Raw genomic sequence first — 18,412 nt, forward strand, 5'->3', positions numbered from 1 at the left:
TCTGACTGTAATGAGCTTGTTTGTTCCCCTGGGAAGTGCTAAGGGACAGAAATCAGACAATGCAAGAGAAGCAGGTGTTCTCAGGAGTGCATTGGTTATATCCCTCTCCAACCAGAAACACAAGTAACAAAGAATTTAAGGGGCTGGATTTTTCGGTGGGTGGGAAATAAGAGCTTACTGCCAGCAGAGAACAGTAAAGTTTCCACTGCAGCTATTATTTACTACAGGAAGTAAGCCTCATTTTTAGACAATGTAAAATTTGCCTCATTAAGCATTTCTAATGCTTAAAATAATGAATAGCCAAAGCAGAAAGCAAACAGAGAATGAGAGAAGCAGTGGGGAGGGAGGTGGGGACACATGGCTTGGTAACCAATTGTGGGCAACAATGGAAAATGTAGATGTGCTCCTATGGAAGCTCTTCCAAGAGCTCATTAAGTAAATGTTGTGGTATTGAGCCACGCACATCAGAAATGTTTGAAGTTGTATCCCCATCTCTGTTGGTCTCAACCAAGGAAAGAATGGTGACACTACCATTGATCTTAACATGAAGTAAAGAAAGCGAAGAAAGGATAGAACTTGACTGAGATGCAATTCTGATATTAGAGAGACAATGCTTTTGTTTTTATTATGTTTAAAGAAGAAACGCTAGACCACTTTTGTCGACTGCTGAACCGTTGCTTATACAAGAGTCCTTGAGAAGGAGTCAAGGCCTTGATGGAAAGAAGAGGCAGCTAGAGGTTAGAGATTGTTTGGACATAGAGGAGCAGACTTTGTCAATGAACAGAGAACTTTAAAAATGTATGCACACATCACATCAGTTCACAGTAAAGTTAATAGTCCTGTCTCCTTACTATTAAAGAATAGAATATTGAGCATTGTCTTTTGTTCTTCTTGCACAAAATAGTGAATAAACCGTTTCCACTTTTGTGAGCTTCAGTCTAGGAAAGTTATTTTACCTGATGATTATTGCTCTTGCCACATAAAAACCATTGGAGCATAATATGTCAAAGTACCTGTTTAGACAAAAAAACATTCCAGGCAACAGAGCACTCCCCTCCTTACGCGAGAAACAACAGCCATTTACTATAATACAGTACCATCTATAATATCCCATTTCAGTACAATGTAGCTGCTATAGCTTCCATAGATCAGAATAATTGTAATGTGCTTGCCCCAATTGAATTAATACAAGTCTAATTGCGCCCCCTTGGGGAATTCACTGAAATGTGTTTTCCAGTTCCCAAATTCACTGATTTGAAGTGACTTGAAAATAAAACTGACACATTTCTGCAGGTGAATGTAACTGTTGAGGGATATATTATGAAATGAGTTATGGATTATCCAATATTTGTGATATCAAAATACATATTTTGGCATTCTAAACAGCATCAATCCCTAAATAAAATTTTCTGCTAGTACATGGCATCATCAGGAATTCTCTACCCAGTTCCCTGTACCTAGCTCTTCACATTTTCCAAAAGCCTTCTTTAACTGAGCCTTTGGCCCCTCATCCTCATTTCCCAACTTACTTCCCCTTTCCCTGTGTTTTAATTGTCTCATTCTCTGTTAATTACAACTGAAGAAATAAGAAATGCAAACAGGTTATGTGTTAAACATAATATCTCATGTTGTGCCCTCTGCGCACAGGGTGGGACAGTACCATTCAAACAGTGAGGGCCTTGATCTAGTTTCTTGCTTATAAGGGTCTCAGCAAGACCAGTAAAACAATGTTGTTGCTCCATCTGTGATTTACTGAGATTCAAGTAAACCATGATGGTGTCACACGACAAATTCTGGAAGCGCAGCCCCTTCGTCAAGTGCAGTTAAACAAAAGAACACAGACACAGAGTTTATAGGTATAGAGATGAAGGGCAGAGAGATTGAAGGATTATACAACTAGTGTGAGTGAACAAAACTAAAATGGCTGACTATAGATAATAAAATGTGAGGCTGGATGAACACAGCAGGCCCAGCAGCATCTCAGGAGCACAAAAGCTGACGTTTCAGGCCTGGACCGTTCATCAGAGAGGGGGATGGGGTGAGGATTCTGGAATAAATAGGGAGAGAGGGGGAGGCGGACTGAAGATGGAGAGAGAAGAAGATAGGTGGAGAGGAGAGTATAGGTGGGGAGGTAGGTAGGGGATAGGTCAGTCCAGGGAAGACGGACAGGTCAAGGAGGTGGGATGAGGTTAGTAGGTAGGAGATGGAGGTGCGGCTTGGGGTGGGAGGAAGGGATGGGTGAGAGGAAGAACAGTTTAGGGAGGCAGAGACAGGTTGGATTGGTTTTGGGATGCAGCGGGTGGAGGGGAAGAGCTGGGCTGGTTGTGTGGTGCAGTGGGGGGAGGGGACGAACTGGGCTGGTTTTGGGATGTGGTGGGGGAAGGGGAGATTTTGAAGCTGGTGAAGTCCACATTGATACCATTGCGCTACAGGGTTCCCAAGCGGAATATGAGTTGCTGCTCCTGCAACCTTCGGGTGGCATCATTGTGGCACTGCAGGAGGCCCATGATGGACATGTCATCTAAAGAATGGGAGGGGGAGTGGAAATGGTTCGCGACTGGGAGGTGCAGTTGTTTATTGTGAACCGAGCAGAGGTGTTCTGCAAAGCGGTCCCCAAGCCTCCACTTGGTTTCCCCAATGTAGAGGTAGCCACACCGGGTACAGTGGATGCAGTATACCACATTGGCAGATGTGCAGATGAACCTCTGCTTAATATGGAAAGTCATCTTGGGGCCTGGGATAGGGGTGAGGGAGGAGGTATGGGGGCAAGTGTAGCATTTCCTGCGGTTGCAGGGGAAGGTGCCGGGTGTGGTGGGGTTGGAGGGCAGTGTGAAGCGAACAAGGGAGTCACGGAGAGAGTGGTCTCTCCGGAAAGCAGACAAGGGTGGGGATGGAAAAATATCTTGGGTGGTGGGGTCGGATTGTAGATGGCGGAAGTGTCGGAGGATGATGCGTTGTATCCGGAGGTTGGTGGGGTGGTGTGTGAGAACGAGGGGGATCCTCTTTGGGCGGTTGTGGCGGGAGCGGGGTGTGAGGGATACCGCTTTGCAGAACACCTCCGCTCGGTTCGCATTTGCAAACCATTTCCACTCCCCCTCCAATTCTTTAGATGACATGTCCATCATGGGCCTCCTGCAGTGCCACAATGCTGCCACCCGAAGGTTGCAGGAACAGCAACTCATATTCCGCTTGGGAACCCTGTAGCACAATGGTATCAATGTGGACTTCACCAGCTTCAAAATCTCCCCTTCCCCCACCGCATCCCAAAACCAGCCCAGTTCGTCCCCTCCACCCACTGCATCCCAAAACCAGTCCAACCTGTCTCTGCCTCCCTAACCTGTTCTTCCTCTCACCCATCCCTTCCTCCCACCCCAAGCCGCACCCCCAGCTACCTACTAACCTCATCCCACCTCCTTGACCTGTCCGTCTTCCCTGGACTGACCTATCCCCTCCCTACCTCCCCACCTATACTCTCCTCTCCACCTATCTTCTTCTCTCTCCATCTTCAGTCCGCCTTCCCCTCTCTCCCTATTTATTCCAGAACCCTCTCCCCATCCCCCTCTCTGATGAAGGGTCCAGGCCCGAAATGTCAGGCTTTGTGCTCCTGAGATGCTGCTGGGCCTGCTGTGTTCATCCAGCCTCACATTTTATTATCTTGGATTCTCCAGCATCTGCAGTTCCCATTATCACTAAAATGGCTGACTGACTGCCTCCTGTTGAATCTTTAATGATTCATACATTCCTGTATTCTAGAAATTGCAGAAGCAGGGTATGGAGAACTCTGTTAGAAAGAAAATGCAAGTTTTGATTAATTACGATGCAATTTCCACAATGTCTTTCAAGTCACTGCCCCGCGATAATTAAAGGTTTCATCAATGTTTGCCTAACTTTCCAAACTTCAAATAGGCAGAGCGATAAGAATATTAAATAGGTGCATCTCAGGTCAGACACTGAATTGTAGGTGTGAGGCCTTGCCCAGAATCGGTTTTAACCTGGAATCAGGCTGGTTTTGTTCCAAAGGCAGGAATTATAAAATGCTGCACTGACTGACTGTAACTACAAATTGTGAGTTTCTTGAACAAAGCAGAAAGTATCTGCAAAAAAACAAACATTTTGAATAAAATGATTCATCCCACAGGTGTGTGTGTGTGTGTGTGTGTGTGTGTGTGTGTGTGTGTGTGTGTGTGTTTGCTTGAGAGACTGTGTTCAGGTGTGAGAGCGTATACGTTCTGGATGTGAGTTTGCTCGCTGAGCTGGAAGGTTAGTTTTCAGATGTTTCGTCACCATTCTAGGTAACATCATCAGTGAGCCTCTGACGAAGCGCTGGTGTTATGTCCCGCTTTCTATTTATCTGGTTAGGTTTCCTTGGGTTGGTGATGTCATTTCCTGTTCTTTTTCTCAGGGGATGGTAGATTGGCTCCAAATCAATGTGTTTGTTGATGGAGTTCCGGTTGGAATGCCATTCTTCTAGGAAGTCTCGTGCATGTCTCTGTTTGGCTTGTCCTAGGATGGATGTGTTGTCCCAATCAAAGTGGTGTCCTTCCTCATCTGTATGTAAGGATACGAGTGATAGTGGGTCATGTCGTTTTGTGGCTAGTTGATGTTCATGTATCCTGGTGGCTAGCTTCCTGCCAGTTTGTCCAATGTAGTGTTTGTCACAGTTCTTACAAGGTATTTTGTAGATGACGTTCGTTTTATTTGTTGTCTGTATAGGGTCTTTTAAGTTCATTAGCTGCTGTTTTAGTGTGTTGGTGGGTTTGTGGGCTACCCTGATGCCAAGAGGTCCGAGTAGTCTGGCAGTCGTTTCGGAAATGTAGGGGAGAGTGGTTATGGTACCAATCTACCATCCCCTGAGAAAAAGAACAGGAAATGACATCACCAACCCAAGGAAACCTAACCAGATAAATAGAAAGCGGGACATAACACCAGCGCTTCGTCGGAGGCTCACTGATGATGTTACCTAGAATGGTGATGAAACGTCTGAAAACGAACCTTCCAGCTCAGCGAGCAAACTCACATCCAGAACCTGAACCTGAGCTACAAATAAGTATACGTGTGTGTGTGTGTGTGTGTGTGTGTGTGTGTGTGTGTGTGTGTGTGTGTGTGAGAGAGAGTATACGTGTGTGTGTGTGTGTGTGTGTGTGTGTGTGTGTGTGTGTGTGTGTGAGAGAGAGAGAGAGTAGACGTGTGTGTGTGTGTGTGTGTGTGTATGTGTGAGAGAGTATACGTGTGTGTATGAGAGATGGTAAACGTGTGTGTGTGTGTGTGTGTGTGTGTGTTTGTGTGTGTGTGTGTGTGTGTGTGTGTGTGTGTGTGTGTGTGTGAGAGAGAGAGAGAGAGTAGACGTGTGTGTGTGTGTGTGTGTGTGTGTGTGTGTGTGTGTGTGTGAGAGAGAGAGAGAGAGAGAGTAGACGTGTGTGTGTGTGTGTGTGTGTGTGTGTGCGTGTGTTTGTGTGTGTGTGTGTCTTGTAGATCTGACAGCTTGTGATTTCAAATAAAACTATAATCTGGTGTCACGTGATTTTTGACTTTATCTACCTCAGTCCAACATTGGCACCTCCACATCATCACCACTAAGGTATAACTGATCACATGGCTCTGACATTAATAAGACAGAATTTCTAGAATGAGCACATGAAGAGAGAAGTCTTAGACAATGCACTAGTGAGTTGTATTTGATAACCTGCCATGAACAGATATTAATAAAAACAGCCGAGTAAATAGTCGAAGAACCTTGCTTAGAGATAAGAAGCATCAGGGACAATATATGTGCCAATACACACGGCTCAATCTTCTAGACTGGTATCTCAATATGCAGGTAGCGGTATTGGCTCAAAACACAAAATACCGTTGGCTTCAGTAGCTCAAGCTCAAGAAGGAAATTTCAGAGTTCTGCCAACCTGCTCATACATGCTGAAAAGTTTGGACACGAAAGAGCAGGATTATGTGATGCTACCAATGTTCAACTGCCAACTGACACTGACTATGCTATCATCTGAGCTTGGGTCAATTGATTGAGGTACTAAGGCAACCAAAAATGGAGCTGGATCCTAGCAGTGAATTGCTACTTTCTAGAAGGTGAGGGAGAAAACATTATGCTATCACTTTTCAGAGATAATGGGAACTGCAGATGCTGGAGAATTCCAAGATAATAAAATGTGAGGCTGGATGAACACAACAGGCCAAGCAGCATCTCAGGAGCACAAAAGCTGACGTTTCGGGCCTAGACCCTTCATCAGAGAGTCTCTGATGAAGGGTCTAGGCCCGAAACGTCAGCTTTTGTGCTCCTGAGATGCTGCTTGGCCTGCTGTGTTCATCCAGCCTCACATTTTATTATCATGCTATCACTTTTGTCAGGTGTAAGGATTTCAGGGAATTTTACTGAATACTAGAAATATAAAAATACAAAATACTAAACAGATGCTTAACTACCTTTGTCATTTAGAAAGAGACTCATGGTAATTTAGCTCGTAGTTAATTGAAAATATTTTGATTGAAAAGAAAAATGGGGAATCATGCAATTACAGCATAATGATTTGTGGCTTTCTACATGGTAGGGCACATAACATATACCACTGTGAATTGGGTTTGCACTGAATCAGATATCTGGAAGTTTATTAATGACTAATTATGTACAGTCAGTTCTGATATAATGCATAAGTTCCATTCTTGAATGATCTTGCATTATAGGAAAATTGCACAATAACTGTGACATTTAAAGTGATGAGAACAGAACTGCATTATAGCCAATACAGATAGCAAAAGTCTGTGTTCTGCAACTAGCATTCTATAATTCTTCAATCGCATTAAAACCATTATCAGTACCAACTGAGTATTATATGACATCTCAGGATTACATGTACAGCCTGGGTTAAATGTTTGCCTAAAGCACAGACATTTTAACAGATAGTCAACTAGCTAACTAACTGACTAGCTGCCTGCTTGTTAACAGGCCAGCTGCCAACTAAAGAAATGTGCAGAGAGTAAGATCATAGAACCCCTACAGAGGCTATTTGGCTCATCCTGATCCTCTGGAGAACATCCCACTTACACCACACTTTATCCCCACATTCACTATGGCTAGCCCACATGACCTACACATTCCTGGCCACTACATGGTCAACCCTTCTAATATCCACAGCTTTGGACTGTGGGAGGAAACCAGAGCACCTGGAGGAAGGTGGCACAGTCACAGGGAGAACATGCAAACTCCACACAGACAATCACCTAAGGCTAGGATTGAGCTTGAGTCACTGATAGCGGGACACAGCAGTGCTAACCACTGTGCCACCCAGCCACAATCTTGTAATGCAGTATCACATGTCACGATGTCATGTAACTATCTTAATGATAAAGTGCATTTCTGAAATCCGTGCAGTAATACATCTGTGAAATAAAATTTTCAAAGAATTGCTGTTGACTTAAGCATATATTAGTACACTCTTGTTGATTTTTTAACACTATTAATATTCTCTGTCAAACAATGAGTTCCAGTAATGTTGGAATAAATAGTTTGCAGGCTTTATTAGCTTGACCATGTAAGGATGCTGTGTGATATTTAAATTAATTTGAATTAATCTCAATGATTTAACAATAATATGCTGTATTTTAATGGCATCGTTTACATCAAATTTTGAGCAGTAAAACAGGCCATTAGCCCAATAATTCTGTGCCTGTAATCAAATTTCACATAACGTTCTTTCCACTTACTGCAATGAATTATATCACATGGACTTCGGTTTCCCTTTTTCTGTTAGCTCCTATGAAATACAACTATGCTATTTGTTTCTACTATTCATTTGTCAGAACATCCCACATGCTAACCACTACATTTAAAAGCTGTTTCTGAATTCCTAATTGGATTTTTTTCGTGACCCTCACCTGACTGACCTCTGGTTTTGATGTCTCTCTCATGTGGAAAACAACGATTCTACATTTATCCTACCCTAACCATTCTTAATTTTAAACACTTCTATCAGGTTATCACTTTCTAAAGAAAATGTCCTCAGCTTATTCAATATTTCTGATTGTTTATAATTTCAGTTCTGACATCATCCTTGTAAATCTTTTTTGCAATTTCTCTGTTGCATTTATATATCATTTTTGTGATATGAAGACCAGAATAGAGCCCAGAATCTCAAATGTGATTGAACATAGAATCTGTACAAATTTAACACAACAACTCAGTTATTCTTTTCCTTTAAAAATTAGCCTATGAGGTTATTTGAGTATTAAGGCCTTATCAAACTGAATTAAATGCTTAGTGATTTGTGCATCCTCACCTCAGCCCCTCTAAACAATCTAGAATCCTGTTTTTTTTTAAAGATTATTTACTTATTCTAGAGAATGCGAAACCTTTTGACATATTCCACAAATCTGAAATGGTGTTTACTATTTCCAAATCCAAGTAATTAATATAAATGGTAAACAGCAATGGTCTCAGTATCAATTAGTGTAGTCCCTTTTCCACCTTCTACCAGTCTGAGTTTAGAAGGTGGGATCAGCAATTAATAGCAAGATTCCTTTAGCTCAGATATCCCAATAAAATTGACTCTTCCACTTCGTTGGCTAACAATGGGCTTTCAGTCAACCCCTCTCCAAGAACCTGGGGCTCACAAGTCTCTAATATCATTATTATTCATGATAATGAAGGTTATGAATCCTCTGAAAAAAATGTAAATTAATTTCAACCAAGAATAATTAATGGAGCTCAAAATATTTCAAAGATATTCCCAGGAAATGGTAACCACCAATATGTTATACACTGAACTGTAAACTTATCTTTTACTTTAATGATCACACATTGATTTTGGTAATGCAACAACTCAAACTTTTTCAATTTATTTTTCAATGTTCTTGACCTTTCTCTTTGATGTGGATTACTTAGGTACGTTGCCTATCACCAAACTTACCATTGATTGTGACAGCGTGGTGAAATATACATTCTGAATCTGATCCTGTTTCCAAAGTCTGTGGACATGCACTTCCATCAGAAGAAAGAATTGTAAATTATTTTCACCTCCCTCAGCAAGAGCTGGTGCATCCACTCATAGTTTCATTGGGCTGACTGGTCTCCTCTGTGTTGGAAGGTTCATTATTCATTAGCCTATCAACTTGCACTGAAATTACAATTGACCTCTCTACGTCATTTTTTAATAAGTTAATATCAGTTAATTGACCAGAATAGGAAACTGAGCAGAGAGCCTTCCTGGATAGACAATCTAGCCATATAGAAACATAGAAAATAGGAGCAGTAGTGGGCCATTCAGCCCCTTCAAGCCTGCTCTGCCATTCTATACGATCATTGTTGATCATCCAACTCAGCACCCTGTTCCTTCTTTCTCCCCAAACCCAGTGATACCTTTAGCCCTAAGATCTATATCTACTCCCTTCTTGAAAACATAATATTGGCTTTGTTATGCTGGATTAGAGAGGCAGAAACTAAACCACGCAGGTTTTCTATTCCTAATCACTACCACATAACTTAATTTGGTTATTGGGTGGGTACTGGATCAAGCTCTACTGCAATGCTCTCCAAGTTTCAACACTTCATTAGCTCAGAAAGAAAAAAAAATCCACTTTGAAGAAGTTGTTACAGGGTAACTAGTGCTCAAACATCTAGAAACATTCAGAAGTAGAAGAAAATAGTCTTGAAGAAATCCAGTTGTGAATTTGGGGCAAATTCCCTACCCTAGAGAATGGTTACTATGTGGAACTCACTATCACAAAGAATAGCTGAGATGACTACATTTGTTGCATTTAAAGGAAAGCTAGATAAACATGTGATAAAAAAGGAAGAAAAGGTGAAGATGACGGGGTTTAGATTGAAAGGTGGAAGAGGAAGTTTGCATGGAGTGTCAAAAGCCAAAAAGAGAATCTAACCACCTCACCATGATATTCAACATCTGTACCATTGCTGAATCACTCACTATCAAGCAGGGATCAACATGGATCGCTTTCTGCCCCTCTTAGGAAACTCAATACAGAAACATGACATCATCAAGGTCCTGTATAAAGGAGATAGTAGAACCTCTTGAATGGTTCCCTGAGTGTGCTGCCAAATTCAGGCCCGCAGAATGTCTCATTGCCAGGATGTACAAACAAACACCAAGATGTAGCTTGGCTGGTGTCTCAACGCTCTCTCTACACATTGCCTTTGAGGGAAGAGACTGTTGTCCACGTCCTTGTGGAATGTGCCTTAGCAAAGATGACCTTCAGAGAGATGTTGTGCTTATGGCTCAAGGTCCATGCTAAGCAGCTCCCTGATGAAAGATTCCATGCTCTGTGGACTGTTTGCAAACACAAACTTCAACATAAATGTCAACTGCAGCTGGAGGACCATCAGCTTGGTTAAAGACACTCTTTGATCTGCCCAAAATCCAGTGGTCTTGCAACATAGTGATGTCAAGATATCGAGACTTGACCAAGATTTAGAGGTTGGCACGTTCCAAGGTTCAGTTCCTTATAATGCACAAAACTTGGGGTAACCACCAAGATACAACAAAAAAGGAAGTATATTGAGCTAAATAGTGAGGAGGTGCAGAGCTCTGAGATGCAGAGAGATCTGGGTTTCCCAGTGCATAAATCGCAGAAAGTTAGTATGAAGATAAAGCGAGTAATCGGGAAAGCTAACAGAATATTATATTTTATTGTGAGGTGAACTGAATGAAAAAGTAGGAAGTCATGATTTGATTTGACTAATTATTGTTTATTGATTTACTATTGTCAAATGCTTCAATCATAAAACTGGAACTCTTTCCTTAACAGCAGTGTAGATGTAATTTTATCACATGGACTGCAGTTCTTCAAGAAGATAGTTCAGCAACATCTTCTCAATAAATGCTGGTTTTGTTTGCAATGTTTATATCCCCTGAGCAAGAAAAAAGAAAAGATTGAGCAGTTGGCCAAATGGTTTACTTCTGTGCAATATATTGTATGTAATATTATTAAATTACCTGATAAAAATGTTATTATGAAAGTTATGTTGATCTTGCTTTAATCAATTGTCATTATAGCAATTCAAATTAGAAGTTTGGAGAAAGCTGTTTATAGTGCTTAAGAACTTCTGCAGAAATGTTACAACATTGAACTAACAATTACAACTAGAATAACTCTAGGGAGGCCATTATCCCGTCACCAAGTCACCCTTTATTAACAAATGGACAGTCCTTGACTTCAGTACTATCTCATATAGAGTCAGGCACCTGAGTAGCAGTATCCGAACACTGATTCGTTTTATGTCAGCCAGGGCTCCTTGATTAGGCCAGATTAACAGCCTGGATCAGGGGACTCATCTTCTATGAGGTCCAACTGGCTGACATTGTTACAATTACTGCAACAATTTAAATGTCTCAAATGTTATTTGCTATTGCCTACCAAAGACAGTGCTGGCTTTGGATGTCTAAAGACAACAGAGTGGCACTGCATCTAATACCACAGAAACCGACTTAAATACGGCTACTCTCCCCCTATTGATGTAATTGTAAGGCCATTAGCAGTACATGTAAACAAATGGCAGGAGGGGTGCTAGACCATTTGGACTGACATCATGTTCCAGCCTTGGCTATGTTCAGATTTCAGTGCTATTGTACAGACTTGATGGTACAAACTTTCTTTTATTAGCAAAACGTGGTGGCCACAAAAAACAGATTTGATTTACTCTTGGAAGTAAATGTTTTACTGAAGTAACAAAAGTCTGAGATCTGCCTGTGTTAAATAGGAGAAGCTCGGAGCATAAACAACGTAAATTCAGGACTTGATCACAATATGAACCTTCACAAGTGGCACAACTTAACACAGTTTGAAGAATATTCTGTGCCATTCAGCAGACTCTGTCCAGTATTCATTTGTGGCTTACAATAATTATTTATGAAGTGTGAAAACTTCCTCATTGTAGATTAGGTATCACACTCTTCTTCTCATTTCTTCTCAGTTTTAATATTTTTTAACAAAATATGAATTCTATATATTCATACTCAAAAAATGCTCCAGTGGAGAATGTCATAGAGACCACTTCTGGAGTGGGGCTTGATGGTGGATTGTGGAAATGCACAGTAATCCTGAGTCTCCTATTTGTGCTTCTGTGAAACAGTGCTCCTGGCCTAAAGCCTCCCAGAAATTTGCCCCCCAATGACCCATTCTGTGTCTAAAGCCTTGTAACACAACCCCAGGATCTGCTTCAGACATCAACCCATTCAAATGATGCTTCTGTGTTCTATGGCATGAGAACTGTAATGTTCTTGTAACACACTGTCATCAGGCATTCAAATCACAACAATGATCCTGCTGCTTGTTCATTCTGGAAAATAGCTGAGCTTGTAACATCTCAGCAGGGAAAACACACACTCACATTTTCTTCTCTATCTCCTACTGCTAAAACATAAATCTTTAGTGAACATTAAGTTGTCACATATATAAACAAGTTGCATTTACACAGGCATGGTGCTATACATCAACCCTGACTGTATGAAGGCTGCTTAAATGAAGCCAGATTACTAAAACATGGTAATCATAAGTAACTCTCATGTGTTTAATATCTGGTTCCTAGGAACCAATTCTGACCTATAAGCTTAGAGTGATGTGTCAGGAATGCCTGGTACATTTGTGTCAACAGTTTTCCACCTGTTATTTCAATGAAGGCTTAAAACCATTAAAATGTTAGTGCATTGATTAGTAATTTCTAGACTGTGAGGGTTTGGAGAACAAACTCTAACATTAAACAATTTAAGAGAAAGAATTGAAAACTACTTTATTACATTACACTTTCAATCTATATATGCCTGTGCTCCAAAAACAATCCCAATCCAGGTGTAATACTCTAGCCACCAGCAAACAATCCTGGTTAATAAATGGATCACAAGCCACTTATTAGATAGGAGTTAGGACAATCTGACATCTTCAGTCGAAGTGCAAAACTGTAATGGACAGATTTTAAACATTAAAAGTGATAATTTACTTTGTTCATGCATTGGTATCTGACAAAATTGACTGACAAACTGGAGGCTTGTGGACTTTTTCTAACTGAATGAAGGCTTTGATATTGCAAGTGAATGTGACATGGATGTAATTGGTTGCAAGTAAAAGGGCATTGGTCCCTTTCAGTATACAAGAGCTGGCAGTAGAGCTGTCCAGTAGTGCATAGCTAAGTAAGCCCCTTCATGTTAGTGTGGCTGAAAGTCAGAGCCCCAGCTGTGGATGACACTTGAGCCTGTCAACCAATATGTTTGATGAGGTTCATCACTTCTTAGCCAGGCTATTTGATGGGTGTGTCTTCCCTTGAAAAACCACAGCGTCAAAGGGACTATAAAACATAAAAAAAAGGTCTAGGCTTTCCCCACCACATACTGATAGCAATCGCAGAAAACTTAAGTGGTTATATGGGAACTGTGGGGGAGGGGAACTAACCAAAGTAAAATACTCAAAGTGAGCAAGGTTCAGTATAATATCCCCTGCTCTCTGATATCACTTTTAGACCAGACCGGTAAAAGGCATTATTTGCCTTGATAAAACCTTCTTGGCATGGGTAGTTCGGCTCATTTCGGGTTTCCGTCTGCCAACTGATCATATTCTCCCAGCAGAAATGAACTGTCCTGAGTCTCAGTCAGCCCCGGGATTGAAGCTCTTATTCGGTTGATCCAAATGAAGGCTCAACAAAAGAGTTAAATACACAAATTAGTTAATGAATCACCTGTATGCATGAAAAACAGAGGTAATATTTACTGAGACTCGGTGGTTAAACTTCTCCTGGTAACGCAATGGTTAACATGCTCATGCAAAATTCTTTATGTGTGTTATTTTAACACAGTCATTAATTTGTTTATTTTAAAGCGGGCACACCACCAAAAAGAAATCAAAGCCCCAGGTTATAAAAAAGAAAACATAATAACAAGCTGTGATGTACAGTTGAGATCCAGTTTACAAAGCACTCAAGCCGAGATTAAAAATCATTTTAATGGATGATACAGGTGAAAAGAAAATTTATTTGCTCCTCCACTTTTAGGTTGTGCTCCTAGCAACAAAAGTAGAATGAAGGTTTTTCGAGAAGCCAGCTGCTTTTTTTTCTTTGAGTAAGTGTAACAGGACTGATAGATTTGCAATGACTCTCACACACATCAACAGCAAAGCACTGTCTTGAGACTCCCTAGAGAGCTGTCCAAAATCAGCCTCTTATTAAACCAACTTCAATCCTTTGGAGATCTTTGGATGACAGAGTGAGGAAAAAAAATAACAGACATCAACCCGCTATTCTTAAATCTGCGTTTCCAAGAAAAATTCACAATACTGAGAGACTTATTATTTGCTTCTGCATCTGCATTCTGAAGTATCAACATATGACTATCAACACATTTTGCCTGAATTTTTCCCTCCATATTTTAGCAGTCCCATTTGTCAATTTACTATAAATGGGATAACAATGCTTTTAAGATACCAGAGACAGAGAGACTTCACATGAATGTATTCATGTTTATGAACTAGTTCCCAATAGGTAAATTCATTAACTTAAATTCTAAGTTATTTTAAATGTTCATACCCTTTGTCAAATATTTAGCCGTAGGATGAGATGCATTTTTATTCACTGTTTAATCCCTGATTAGAAATGTTAAGAAGTATTTTTCAGACATAGAAAAGGAATTAAAAAAATATAATATGCCATTAAAGTCAATAACACAAAGGTAAGCTGTTAACTATAACCACTACAAGCTTTCTCCCAGATAGCTTTAGCTAGTAAGTCGCTTAACTGAATGCCCAACCCTCCTATGACATTTCATCAGGCGACAAACTACTGGCTTAGGACAAAAAAAACATCCTCCTATCTGAAAAGGGCCAGCCCTTTCTCAGCTGTCAGTTGAATGGTAAGCAGATGACAAGCTGCCTGCAGTTTGTAGTGTCTGAGGCATTGATAAAAACACAACCATTCCTTCCCACATGTTTCAGTCTCTCAAGACTCTCATTTTAATGAGGCAAATTTAGATGTGCAGAGAAACTCAAGACTGAAGTTTGTTCGTATTTTTTTTTGCTTAATTTCATCCTTCCTGTACAAATTTCAGCTAGCTCCAGTGAAAGAGGGAACTTCATGCCCATTTGAATTCTGCAGTGGTTTTTGAGGAATTCTTAAAGGTAATTGGACTAATGCTTCAGGTGTGACTGGGTCATGGATACAACAACTTCGGGACAATTTGGAGACGTTAACAGAAAGATTGTTGTGAAGAGAAGTCCGTGCATGGAACTCTCGCTTTGTCCAGGTGAATTCATTGCTGCTTCAGTATGCGTCTTTTCCTAGATCCCACTCCAGGAATTTTACTACAATGTGGAAATGGATGCTGACCAGCGGTGTCTCACGCTTGCCCCACTTCGCTTGCTTTCTTCTGTTCTCCCTGGCCTGCTCAGCCTCCGCCAGTTGTCGCGGCGAGCCCGAAGATGCGCTGACGCTGGATGCTACAAACTGTTCTTCAAGCCTGGAGCGCCACACACGCAGCTACAACCATCTGCAGGGCGATGTGCGGTGGCGAAGACTCTACTCGGCCACCAAGTACTTCCTCAAGATCGATAAAGCTGGGAAGGTAAATGGCACAAGAAAGAAGAACTGCCTGAACAGTAAGTAGTCAATGTCCTGTTTTAAAAATCAGTTTCAGCCACTGCAAATGTTCCCAACAGTTACTGTGTTGTGGGTGGCTGTGTGGTTCAGTGCGGGGAGGTGGTTGGGCAGTGAGAAAGTAACTTTAAAGCTCCCCTTGAACTTTCTCTTCAAATGTTAAATGCCTTTTGAATGTACCATTTCTTCCATATTGCAGGTATGAGAATAGTGCATTTGCAATTTTGTTTGAGGTGCCTTGGAACTTCAGGCAAACTAACTAGTAATCGGATATTTCTTGGTTAGGTTATAATTATTGCAAAGAAGATTTCATTTTGGAGAAGTAGTTGCATATAAGAGAGGAAATTTGCTCATGCCCATCAATGGATGAACCCTTCCCTGATCTCAGCAAATTCAACTAATCCAGTGATCATTAAAAAAAAGCTCAATAACAGGTTGATATCTTTTCAGCACTGCACTGCAGACACATTAAGATTCTCACTAAAATGTTGATGGTCACTAAAATGAATTGATCATCTGATCTGTTCAGGCCTCTTTTATTATTTCTGATTCATTGGACAATAAGAGAATAAACTGACATATGCAGTACATGGCTTATTAGCTGGAGCTACCACATACATTTTATTTTGCAGGAGTAAGTTCCAGGTTTTAAAGACACAAGCACGTTTCCCTCCTGTGTTAAGTGATACAGCGCAGTGACGCTAATAATACTCTTTAACTCCCATCCACACAGGGAGGTGATTGTGCAGAAATGTTCATTACAATAGTGAGTTCAATTTGCCATCAGTTATTAGCCTTATTTTGATATTAGGCCTTTAGCGTGCAGGTACGTTTCAGTTTAAAAACTTGTTTGGAACATTTTTAAATGAATCTCTGCTTTATGTCTACTTCCCAGCATAGGTCAGTGCACAGATGTTACATGTTATTGACTGCACAAAAAAAGACACTAGACAGGGATGCTCATGAAAAATGCAGAGATAAGGATTTCAGGGCACTGATGCAATAGTTTTAAATGAACATGAGCAAAAATGTCCAATTACACATGTTCCTTTAAAGACGGGTAATTGTATGAAATTGTCTGGTGTTTTCAGTAGTTGAGTGATGGATTCCCTTTTCACACAGACACTGGATTTAGGAGTGTGAATGTTTATTTTTCTTGCACAATTTTAACAGTCTTTTTAAAATGTCCCTAGTTCCCTGTTTGTTTCTCCCTCTTCCCTCCCCCAGTGTACGCACTTCTCTCAGTCTCTATTAAGCTCAGTAGCTAGCGGCTCAGAGGTGTGGAAGAGTGGCCTGAATGCATCACCTGCCAATTTTCACATCCTGTAGGGAAGCGCCTGCTCTCTGTTGGATGTCTCCTCCTGCTGACTCAAGCTAAGACTCTGCCCTTCATTACACACAGAAATAGTAAGGCAGGAACTCATGGACTTTGCTGTTAGACTGTGCAGGGCATTTGACAGATCAAACTGATGCTTTACTCATTCTGAGACAGAATTTAACCAATTCTGAACTGATTCACTACAGAAAGCACCTCAACTTAACAGGGGTCACTGTTTAAAATCAATGGTCACTCATTTAAAACAGAGACAGAGCGATTTTATTTTCTCTCTCAGAAGATTATGCGTCTTTGGAACTGTCTTCCTGAAATGATAGTGGAAGTATGTCCCTTGAATATTTTTAAGGCAGATGTAGATAGATTCTTGGTTTTGGGGGAATGCCCCGGTTAGTCGGAAACGTATATTCGAGGTCAGCCATCATCTTATTGAATGGTGGAGCAAGGTTGTGTGGCTGAATGGCCTCCTCATGTTCTTTGTTCATATGTAACTTACAGAGGGGTTTTGCATTTCATGATAGGGAAGGAGCGTGAAGGGGGAAACCTTAAAACCAATGCTGTAAAGGGGCATTGGCAGCTGTAATGGAGAAATCAACTTCACAGCTTGAAGGAAATCTCTGTGGATAGGGCTATGCAAAGAACGAGAATAAAGCCACAACTATACAATAGCTGTTCACTATTAGTACTTTTCTTTCACTGTCTGTCATTGAAACATAACTGAAAATGAGTCTGTTCATTTGTTCAATTTCGTTGTGTTGTTTTTGAGTAATAGAAATGAAATGTGAATGAAACAATGAATTCTATCTTCTCTTATGCAAAGCTTCACTGGTAATAGAGAAAAATATCCAGAGGTTGCACACATATTTAAATGAAAGTTGAGCCTTAAATCCTCCCAGTTTTAGCCCTGACACCACAGACTGGAGAGAAACAACCTCTTTCAGTTTGGATATTATTTGCAAGTATTTATTCTAAACTGACACTCAGCTAATCAAAGTGAATCTATCTCTGTGACCTTGAATTTGGCTCAGCACCCAATTTGTCAAGAGCTCGAGCTTCCGGCTACCTGACTAAAGAGACAACAATCTTTTGACCAAGAATAAAAGCTACAGTTGTGTCTGCTGAGGCTGATTGTGTTGTCATATTTACTGATAATAACCTCTATGATTTCCTGCTCTAAGACTACTCAGATGTTGAGATTTCAAAAGTCCTCATGCTTCAGACTTAGCACACAGATTTTTGTGGAACAGAACCCAGGACTCCTCAAAATTTTCACCGTTAAATTAAACGCAAATGAGAATGAAGGGCTGCATTTATAGAGCACCTTTCTCAAATTCACAACAGTACTAAGAAAGAATCTCATTAAAACATCCCATCAGAAATACAGCACCTTCTGTATCACGCACATTTTTGCCGTGCCTGCATGGGTTTCCTCCGGATGCTCCTGTTTCCTCCCACGGTCCAAAGATGTGCAGGTTAGGTGGATTAGC

At 40.8% G+C, this 18,412-nt stretch overlaps 1 protein-coding gene across 1 annotated transcript in view; it reads left to right on the forward strand.

Moving 5' to 3' along the window:
- The window catches only part of fgf22 (fibroblast growth factor 22), a 142,227-nt gene that overhangs the window by 19,929 nt on the left and 103,886 nt on the right, over positions 1-18,412 (forward strand). Inside the window, exon 3 of the mRNA XM_048559446.1 lies at positions 15,281-15,594. Within this exon, the coding sequence (XP_048415403.1) occupies positions 15,281-15,594 (314 nt within the window). The remainder of the gene's footprint in view (positions 1-15,280; positions 15,595-18,412) is intronic.

This window comes from Stegostoma tigrinum, chromosome 30 (genome assembly GCF_030684315.1).
Source record: "Stegostoma tigrinum isolate sSteTig4 chromosome 30, sSteTig4.hap1, whole genome shotgun sequence".
In the NCBI taxonomy this organism is placed as follows: domain Eukaryota; kingdom Metazoa; phylum Chordata; class Chondrichthyes; order Orectolobiformes; family Stegostomatidae; genus Stegostoma; species Stegostoma tigrinum.